We start from the raw sequence: 9,900 nt of genomic DNA, 5'->3' as shown, positions 1-9,900 counted from the left end.
CTGAGACACTCCAGTATTCGAGAGATAGGAAGAAGAAAGAGAACCAGAAAATGTGACTGAGAAGAAGCAGGCAGACATGGAAGGAAGAGGAGAGGGTGGTATCCCAAAGGTCAAAGTAGAAGAGAGTTACAAGAAGGAGTTACTGAGGAATGGGTTAGATGCTGCTGAGAAGTCTTCTAGGGTGAGAACTGGAGAAGCAATGCAGGATTTAGCTGTAAGGAGATTGTTGTTGGGGAGTGCATATCTGGGAACAGAAGCCAACTGTAGGGGTTACAGAGACTTGGAGTCTAGAAGGAAGTGGAGCCAGTAAAGGGAAATGGAGAAATAGCTGCAGAAAAAAGGACAGATTAAGAAAGGGATTTAATAAAAGAGGAGACTACCGATGGGCAGGTACTTGTAGAAAGGAAGTTATAGAAAATGGAGGCTAAGAGAAGAATAATTTATGGAGGAAGGACATAAGAGGGACCAGGGTCAGGCACTGGTCCAAGTTAGGAAGAAATGTGGCTCACTGATCTTGATGGGGAAGCAAGAGGAGGGTGGGGACAGGTAGAGTGTGGTATAGATGATGTGGAATTTCTACCTGGTAGCTTCTGTGAGGAAGAGAGCAAAGTAACCTGTTTGGAGAGAGAGAAAAGACATGACAAAGTCACTGATAAGAGGAAGCAGAGAAGACTTGAAAGAGTTGGAGTGAAACTTTCAAGAAACAGAGGTTTGAAGGAAGAGTGATGTCATAGAGACTGGGGTAGGCAGGAGAGCCTGTTTACCTGGATTGTAGCTCCAGGTTATTCATCTTCCTGCCCCGCTTCCATGGATACTGATTATGAGGACTCTTTGTATCAATGACAGTCTTGGGTATGGTGGGGGCATAACAATCCCATGCAGCCAGAATTCATCAGCTCTGTGGGAAACCTGCCTTTCATTTCCGTGTGTATCATTAAGGATGCTTTTGGCTGCAAGTAACAGTAAGTTTTGGGCTTACCTGGTGGCTCAACAATAAAGAATTCTCCTGCAGTGCAGGAGACACAGGAGATGTGGGTTCAATCCCAGAGCTGGGAAGATCCCCTGGAGGAGGGCATGGCAACCTACTCCAGTATTCTTGACTGTAGAATCCTATGGACGGAGGAGCCTGGTGGGCTATAGTCCATAGGGTCGCAGAGTCAGACATGACTGAAGTGACAGCACAGCACAGCACAACAGTAAGTTTTGACTCGACTGGCTTAAAAAATAATTTGAATTTGTTATCTTGCATAAAGTAAAGTAATGCATATAGACACAAAAATCCTTAACAAAATGTTGGCACACAGAATTCAGCAGTACATCAAAAGAATTATACCCTACCACCTAAGGGATTCATTCTAAGCATATGAGATTGGTTCAACATTTGAAAACCAATCAATACAATTCACCAAGACAGGCTAAAGAAAAAAAAAAATCACATGATCATATCAATGAAGAAGAAACATTTACCAAACACAAGCATTCATTTATGATTTTTGAAAACTCTTAGAAAAAATAGGAATGAAAAGGAACTTCCTCAACTTGAAAGAAAGCATCTTGGGACTTCCCTGGTGGCCCAGTGGCTAAGACTCCATGCTCCCAATACTGGGGACCAGGGTTTGATCCCTGGTCAAGAAACTAGATCCCACATGCAGCAATTAAGACCTGGCACAGCCAAATCAATATATACATTTTAAAAAAAGAAAGAAAGAAAAGAAGCATCTACAAAAAAAAAAAAAAAAAAACCCCACAGCTGACATTTACACTTAATGGTGAAACTGAATGCTTTCCCCCTAAGATCAGGAGGAAGGCAAACATGTCCTCTCTCACCCTTCTTACTCAACATAGTAGTACTGCACTTCTATCCATTCCAATCAGGCAAGAAGGGAAATAAAAGACACATAGATCAGAAACAAAAATGATTTGTAGCCAACACAGTTGTCTACATAGAACGATGCTCACAGTGGAACTAAGTAGTTTTTGGTGATAACTTCCTCTGTGATATTTCTCCCAGCAAATCTCCAATCTGACAAGCCATCCCAGGTTCAGAACCACAGGCAGTTGGGGTGAATGGACCATAAACACAATTTTAACACATATGCTTAGACCTACTCACAGATACAGACTGTAGGTCCATGATAAAGACATTGTCCCACTGATCTGACCCAGACCCAGCCACCTCTAGACATCTTATTTCTTAATGTAATGACAGCTTGTGGTGCAATAAAATCTTCCCTTGTTGTGGTTGGAAAAATCCTTAGTGATTCTTTCACTCCTTGCTCATTCATTCTTTAATATTCTCTTTTTTAAAATTACCTACTTCTTTATTTTTGGCTGTGCTGGGCCTTTACTGCTGCATGCAGGATTTCTCTAGTTGCAGAAAACAGGGGCTACTCTTGTTTCAGCGCATGGGCCTTTCCTTGCAGTGGTCTGTCTGTTGCTAAGCACAGGCCCTGCCTGCGTGTACTTCAGTAGCTGCACCTCAAGGGCCTACAGCACGTGAGCTGTAGAGTGCTACCTCAGTAGCTGTGTCCCACAGGCTTCACTGCTCCGTGGCACGTGGAACTCTCCCCCACCAGGAACTGAACCACATTCCCTGCACTAGCAGGCAGGTTCTTTTCCACTGAGCCACCGGGCAAGTCCACATTCTTTCCTATTCTCTTCATTTCTCTCTTCCCATTCCCCCTGCCACATATGCAGTCACATATTCAGACACATATAAGCAAGGTCAATGTCATGAACAAATAGTTTATTTTCACACATTGTATAAAAAGTACAAGAATAAATATAATTTAGGGGCTTCGTAAAAAAATAGGAATCTAGAACCAATAATCCAGTGGAGGTAGTTGGTGCATAAACAATATCTAAAAAGGTGGGACAGGTTGCAGGCAGGTCTCCGGGGTCAGACACACTGGTCTCCGCTGGCAACACATTTCAGGTCCCGGGTGAGGAGGCGGAGGAGGTTGAACATCACAGAGGCTTCGAGGCAGTCCTGGGACTCCTGAGGGAAGAGGGGGATGGCTCAGTATCTCCCATGCCTGGGATCCCAGCTGCCCCGGACAACAGTTTGCCATCTCTGCTCACTCACCTTCCGGGCCTCCTGGAGGCGGTGCAGCCAGTGGTGGAGGCGGCCCCGGGGCCTGGAGCTTGCTGTGGGCTGAGCTGGGACCTGTGGGCAGAGGAGAGAGGGGTGAGGCTGTGAGGCAGAGCCGGGGACCGAGGGGGACGTCCAGGCAGTCAGAGCCCAGACCCAGCCTGGGGCCCCAACACTCACACAGGCCTGGAGCTTGGAGTGGATGTTCTGCAGCGTGAGAAGGGGCTGCTCCAGGCTGTGGCCCAGGGATGAGTTAGCCATGGCCTCCAGGACCGTCAGTGTCAGGGCCAGCTCTGCCTCCAGAGCCACAGGGCGCTCCCACACCTGAGGAAGAGACAGAAGACACGTGAGAGCTGCAAGTGAGAGGGACCAGGTGAGGGGGCAGGTGAGGGGGGCAGGTGAGGGGGGCAAGTGAAGGGACAGGTGAGGGGGGCAGGTGAGGGGGACAGGGGGAGGGACAGAGGGAGGGGAAGCAGGGTCAGGTGAGAGACACAGTCCACGTGGTTGGCTGAGCGGAAGCTGTGGGAGAGGACTGGGGAGGGCAGGGAGAGAAGGACACGTGAGAAGGAGGAGGTGAGGGGGCACCTGCGGAGCCAGAGCAGGTGGGGCTGACTCTCCCAACTCACCTGCAGGTGCTTCAGGTCCCGGGTCCTGGGGAAAAGGTGGGTGCTGCAGTCCCAGTCCTTTGGCAAGAACGAGTCTTCCTAGAGAGCAAGGGCAAGGTCGGATCACAGCTGGAGGGACGGAGGGGGGACCCCAGGGAGACCGGAGGATGGCCAGCAACAGAGGAGGGGAGGTTATCTTCCCAAAGGATGGTAGAGGCTCATCCAGTGCAGGACAGGAGATCGCCCACTGTGGGGAGTGGGGAGGTCAGCCCCATCGGGGTTGGGGGGGCAGACCTGCCTGCAGCCCAGGTAGTCTAGGAACCCACAGGAGGGGGCTGGGGGCTCACCCACTGCCGGAGGGGTGGGGAGACTCACAAAGGCATCCCTGGCCGTCTTGAAGGCCTGTAGCTCTTGAGGGGACAGAGACTTGAACTGGGCCATGTGGCAGCCCCTGGCAGGTGGGAGGGCCCTGGGGGCAGAGGGCACAGGAACTGCTCCTGTCCTGCTCAGCGCCACGGTCGTCAGCATCAGCACCAGCACCAGCGTGCAGCCCGGGGCCATGTCTGGTTAAGGAAGCATAGAAAGGTGAGGGGAGGGAGGGCGTCAGGGAGTGAGGGTGCAGGCTCTGGGGAGGCAAGGGTCCCAGACACTGGTGCGGGGGCTCACCCAGCTTCATTCCTGCTCTCTGGTCTCTGTCAGAATGGGGGATCAAGTGTCCACTCTGAGGCTGTTGCCTGGGATCTCAGTCTTGTCTGGCGTCTCTGACTTCAGTCTCCTCTTCTGGATCTCGGCTCGTTCGTTGCTCCGTTCGTGTCTCTGAACTTGCAGCTCTGTCTGGTCTGAGGTGTAACTGCTGCCTGAGCTCCATGGTGCAGCTTTTAGCCTGTGCAGCTGGGCAATCCCAGCTGATGTAGGAAAAGTGAAAACGCAGGTAAAGGCTGACAGTGGCCACCAGGGGAGGCCCGGGCTGGGAAAGCCCAGAGCAGGGCGGAGCCAGTGAGCCAGGTGAGCAACTGAGTGAAAGATAAAATGACATCAATTCATGCTTACCTCGAATGAGTAATGAAGTAATGAGTGAGTAATGAAGACAAAATCAGGATGGGGAGAGCTTCAGCCCCACAAGGGGTGTGGGGGGTTCTTCTGCAGGGACCAGGCTGATTTAAGACTGGGTGAGGAGGGGACAGAGGGATTTTCTCTTTTGCAGCTGCCCCAGTGCAGGAAGAGGAAGGAAAAGGCACCTGTAGGTGTTACCTTGAACAACCTGGACCTTCCAAGAGGGCGGCTGCTCAGAGGATGGAGAAGATCCAGGGGTGCTGTTGAGGGTGAGGAGAGGGGTCAGAAAGGCAGAAACACTCTGTAACTAAGAGAGACCAGCCCCTCCCCACCTGGTACTGATCGTGACAGAATGGGGGAGGGGCAGAGCCTGCACTAACCTGTACTCTGATTGTCAGGCACAGGAATAGGAGGATCTGCTATGAAATCAGGGTGTGACCAAGACTTCTGGGAAATCAACTGGGTTTGAGAAAAATGACTTCATTCATTCACTAAGTAATTACTCACCCCCTCCCTCACTTTGGGTCAGACCCTTTTAAGGTGCAAGGAAGAGATCACTAAAAAAAATAAAAGGCATAAAACAATCCTTCGTGAAGTTTTTTTTTTTTTTTTTTTTTTAACAAAAAAAAAGGTACCAGACAGTATGGGATGGGGGGATTAGGCATGTGGAATGTATTATGGTAGATAACATCAGATAATGAAAATGAAAGAAATGAACCAGGGTTGAGAGCAGAGTGGAAAAGAAAGTTTGCATTAAATGCGGTAATGAAATGACACTTGAGGGCAGCCCTAAAGGAAGTGAGGGAGGCAGTTCTGTGGAGATCTGAGAGGGAGCCTTCTAAGAAAAGGGAACAGTCAGTGCACAAGGAAAAGAGAGAGAACCTCCTCCTTTTGTGAGCCTGTCTATGTCTCTGCTGCAGTGTGGTCTTGAATCTTCACAATAGCACCAAGTCATCCATGCTTTAATCTACATTTCAAATACAGAAGACAGGGGGTGGGGGTGGGGGACCCAGAGAACTTAAGAAAGTTGTTCATGGTCACACAGCAAATAATCAGTGAAGGCAGGATGTGAACTGAATTTTGTCTGAAACCAGAAAATAGCCACTGCGCTCAGCAGCCCCAGTATGGTTAGCGCTCCTGGACTTGGATGGAGTTGGATTTTTCCAGTAGAAGGTGTGGAGTCCTTTTGACTATTCCTCCCACCCCCTCTTTCCTTCATTCGTAATTCCAGGGAGAGGGTGGACCAAAGTCTTCAGCTGGGAATATCTTTGAACACTAATGCATAACAATGTTTCCAAAGCAACAGCAGGGATGTGCCCAAGGCACCTACCAGTGTTCTGGTCAGTTCTGTCAATTGCAGGGACGTTATATCAGGGGACGGAGAAGGCAATGGCACCCACTCCAGTACTCTTGCCTGGAAAACCCCATGGACGGAGGAGCCTGGTAGGCTGCAGTCCATGGGGTCGCTAAGAGTCAGACACAACTGAGTGACTTAACTTTCACTTTTCACTTTCATGCATTGGAGAGGGAAATGGAAACCCAGTCCAGTGTTCTTGCCTGGAGAATCCCAGGGATGGGGAGCCTGGTGGGCTGCCGTCTATGGGGTTGCACAGAGTCAGACACGACTGAAGTGACTTAGCAGTAGCAGTATATCAGGGGAGGAGACATTGCTAAAAGGAATCCTGAAAATTGACAAAATACCTCAAAATTCTTAAACATCATAGTGCTTCTCTTACAAAAGAAGTTCAAGGCAGTGGTTAAGAGCTTGGGAAGAAAGTGAAAGTGTTACTGTAGTCACTTCGGACTCTTTTTGAACTCTTGAACTGTAGCCTGCCAGGCTCCTCTGTCCATGGGATTCTCCAGGCAACAATACTGGAGTGGGTTGCCATTTCCTCCTCCAGGGGATCTTCCTGATTTAGGGATTGAATCTGGGTTTCTTCCGTTGCAGGCAGATTCTTTACTCTCTGAGATACCAGGTAGGAGCTGGGAGCTGGAGTTAAAGATTCCGGGGTTCAAACCAGGCTCTGACCATCACTAGTTGTGTGACCTTGGGAAACAGGCCTTGTAGCTGTCCATAAAGATTGTTCATCCACAGATTCAGACTTTTTTTTTTGCCCCACAGTGGGACAAATAGGATCTTAATTCTCCAACCAGGGATCCATCTCAAGCCCCATGCACTGGAAGCCCAGCATCTTAACCACTGGAACACCAAGGAAGTCCGTTGACAAGTTTTTAAAGTCCAATTGTTTTGTATTTATATGTGTGATGATTTAATGGAGATCAATTATTACTGCCATTCCATGACTTCAGCTGGAAGTTTCAGAAACATTATTTCAATGTATATTACTCACTGCAAGAGAAGTGCAATAATGCCATGGCATGGATGAGAAAACTGAAGCTCAAAGAGAATTTGTCCAGAGACACGATTATGAAGTGGCAGGGACAGAATCGAAACTCAAGTCACCTGATTTCCCTGTCTCAGCATTCTGTGCTCAACAGCCCTCCTCACAAGGATTACAGGAGAAACAACCAATAAAAATGCAAAAAATATTTAATCATTGGCAATAAATTAACAACAGAAGACAGGATAGCAAATACACAGAAACTTCATCAATACAAAACACACAAGTTAGGGAATTAAAAAAAAAACCAAACTGCTTCTCAGAAGGACTTTTGGCCCTCCACTACCCAGTCCCTCAGGGAATGAGGCCTCTCCAGTGGGGAGCTACAAGAGTCACAGATTCATGGACTCTCAAGGTGACCACTGAGGGTTCAAAGCTGGGATCGGAACCTGTCATGGGACAGGGTTCCTGTAACTACAGAAGTAGAAACTGGTCCAAGAGTCACAGATTTATGGACTCTCAAGGCAACCACTGAAGGTTCAAAGCTGGGATTGGAACCTGTCATGGGACAGGGTTCCTGTAACTACAGAAGTAGAAACCGGTCCATGGTCTGTGGTGGTGGTCAGCGACCAAGGCAGACACGGACTCCAGTCTTTTCCTGGGAGGTTCTTAGGGCAACGCATCCCACGGGAATACCGCTGGTTCCCGGGGACTCTTCCTGGTCTTTGGGGAAAGAGCGCCTCAGGCACCAGCGCATACGGGTCGAGGCTGAGAGACCCCCTGGTTCAGTGAGACCACGGAGGAGGGCGGCGCCCGCAGCCCGGCGCTCTGAGCGCTCCGGGTCCAGACGGAGCGGCGGCGGCATCACAGACAAGGCCCCGCGTGCGCCACCAGCCGCAGGTCCCACGCGAGCAGGCGCAGGAGGTGGAAGATGACGGTGGCTTCGTGGCATCGAGGCGACTCCTGCAGCCCGGGAAGGAGGCAGGGCGGGGCTGAGTCAGGACTCTTCTTCCCATGAGACCCCCCCCCACTCCAGACCCTCAGGGCTGCAAGCCCGACCCCCGCCCCGTCTCCACCTCCCGCGGTCCTCCCTGCGGTCCAGCCGCGCTCGCGCCGGCTCCACTCACAGCTCGGCGAGTCTTGGGACGCCTCCCGGGCCGCCGCGGGGACCTCCTCCAGGAGCCTGGCCGGGCCAGCTCGAGCTGGAGCGGGGAAGGAGGTCAGCGAAGGCGGTGGAGACCCGAGCCTCCCGTCCCCTCCCCGGTGACTCGGACCCTCATCCTTCCGGCCGCAGAGCAAAGCCGGGAGGATGCCATTCGTGTCCGTGCCCGTTTCCGGGCTCAGTGGGACAGCTTCGCGGTGCGGGTCGTGGCCCTGAGACCAGGGGCGCAGAGCGAGCCGGGAGCGGCGCGGGGCCAGGCCGCCGAGCACTCACGCAGGCCGCCACGTCCCGCCCCGCGGCCGCCAGCAGCTCCAGGGTCTGCCCGACGCCGGGGAAGAGCTCGGGGCTCGGCAGGCTGCTCAGCACGGCCTGGGCGTCGGCGAGGTCGCGGGCCACCCGGCGGAGCATCGCACAGGACTGCGGGAACCGGGCTGGAGTTAGACGGGACGGCGCCCGAGTCGCCCCCCACCGCACACACAATCCCGCCGGCCTCGGGCCTCACCGACGGCCGGGGAGGGCTCCTCTTCGGGCGGATCGAGCAGTTTTGGGGCCCCCAGCTCAGCGTCTCTTCTTCCTGCGGGAAAAGCGCTGGGGTGACGCAGGGCATCTTGACCAGGGCCCCCGCAGCACTGGGCACGTCGAGGATTCCTGGACGTGGATCAGGACTGGTCGGGACGGTGGTGTTTTTCGTGTCCCAAACCAGGCTGCGCTCTGATGCGTGAGCTGAAATGCACCCGCACACTGTGTGCGGAGCCTGCGCCTTGATGTCGAGCCGAGTCCGCCTGGAGGGGGCCCCCCATCTGTGATGCGCCTCAAGTTCTTGTATGACCGACCACCAGAGCCTCAGGGAAGGGGTCGGGGTTGACAGTTCTCCATTCTGAGATCTGCCATGCACCTACTAGACTCTAGTTCGCCAGGGCCCCTTGGGACAAAGACTGGCATATCTGAGCCCGGGGGTGCGAGGGGCGGAGGGGTGGGGGCCTCTGAGCATCACTCACATAGTGGTCCCTCAGCGCCTTGACAGCCAGCAGCACCCGGGGGTCCAAGGAGCGATAGTGTGAGAGGAGGCAGCGCTGAGGCTCAGTCACGTTGGGGTTGGCAGCTACACCCACAGTCACCAAGACCCACAATCCCACGACCGCTGCGGCTGTGCCACTCTGCCCCATCTCTGCTCCTGCTGGAGGCGACAGATATCAGGGAGCCTAAAGAGAAGGCCCTGAGTCCAAGCCCCTGCCTCTGGTTAGACTGGCACAAGGACTGTCACTCACAGCGTGGATGCTGATCACACCCAGGGGAAGAGGCAGGAGGTGTCCTGACACCCCTCCTACCCTCAGCCTCTCTTCCCTCACTCCTCACCTGCACTGTGGCTTGGGTGCCTGGCACTGCAGCAGGGCCTGTCTTCCACTGGCCTCTGGGTGGTGTCCAGAGTGGTGCCCACTTGGGTCGGCGGTGCCTGCACCCTCCATGGTGGCTTTTAAGTGTTTCAACTGGGACCAGCGAGCAACCGGGCTTCCCCGGTGCAGGGTAAGCTTTCCCAACGTCAGTGCTGGCCATTGATCGGCCCAGAGGGTTGTAGGCAGGGATGTGAGGACTTTAACCCACAGTGAGGCAATGCCAGCAATGATGCCACCCCAGCTGACTGCCAAC

The 9,900-nt window shown here is 52.8% G+C and overlaps 2 protein-coding genes across 2 annotated transcripts; both read right to left on the bottom strand.

The window, feature by feature from the left end:
- Positions 1 to 2,899: 2,899 nt before the first annotated feature.
- On the bottom strand, positions 2,900 to 4,257 carry LOC138991649 (interferon lambda-3-like). Its single transcript, XM_070386738.1, has 5 exons — positions 4,072 to 4,257; positions 3,718 to 3,795; positions 3,272 to 3,415; positions 3,086 to 3,166; positions 2,900 to 2,998 (listed from the first exon to the last, which is right to left on the bottom strand). Exons 1-5 carry the CDS (start codon positions 4,255 to 4,257, stop codon positions 2,900 to 2,902), a joined length of 588 nt encoding a protein of 195 aa, XP_070242839.1.
- Positions 4,258 to 7,955: 3,698 nt separating this feature from the next.
- Positions 7,956 to 9,419, bottom strand: LOC138991648 (interferon lambda-4-like). Its single transcript, XM_070386736.1, has 5 exons — positions 9,252 to 9,419; positions 8,756 to 8,827; positions 8,527 to 8,670; positions 8,219 to 8,293; positions 7,956 to 8,054 (listed from the first exon to the last, which is right to left on the bottom strand). Exons 1-5 carry the CDS (start codon positions 9,417 to 9,419, stop codon positions 7,956 to 7,958), a joined length of 558 nt encoding a protein of 185 aa, XP_070242837.1.
- Positions 9,420 to 9,900: the final 481 nt, after the last annotated feature.

Source organism: Bos mutus, chromosome 18 (assembly GCF_027580195.1).
Source record: "Bos mutus isolate GX-2022 chromosome 18, NWIPB_WYAK_1.1, whole genome shotgun sequence".
Taxonomy (NCBI): domain Eukaryota; kingdom Metazoa; phylum Chordata; class Mammalia; order Artiodactyla; family Bovidae; genus Bos; species Bos mutus.
This window is presented reverse-complemented; position numbering and strand designations above follow the sequence as displayed.

Coding starts and splice junctions, on each gene's coding strand:
- LOC138991649 (XM_070386738.1), bottom strand. CDS start 4,257: ATGGCCCCGGGCTGCACGCTGGTGCTGGTGCTGATGCTGACGACCGTG. Junction 3,167..3,271: donor ACTCCAAGCTCCAGGCCTGT/GTGAGTGTTGGG, acceptor CTCTGCCCACAG/GTCCCAGCTCAGCCCACAGC. Junction 2,999..3,085: donor GCCTCCAGGAGGCCCGGAAG/GTGAGTGAGCAG, acceptor CTCTTCCCTCAG/GAGTCCCAGGACTGCCTCGA.
- LOC138991648 (XM_070386736.1), bottom strand. CDS start 9,419: ATGGGGCAGAGTGGCACAGCCGCAGCGGTCGTGGGATTGTGGGTCTTG. Junction 8,671..8,755: donor GGAGCCCTCCCCGGCCGTCG/GTGAGGCCCGAG, acceptor CGGTTCCCGCAG/TCCTGTGCGATGCTCCGCCG. Junction 8,294..8,526: donor GGCGGGACGTGGCGGCCTGC/GTGAGTGCTCGG, acceptor TCCCCGCTCCAG/CTCGAGCTGGCCCGGCCAGG.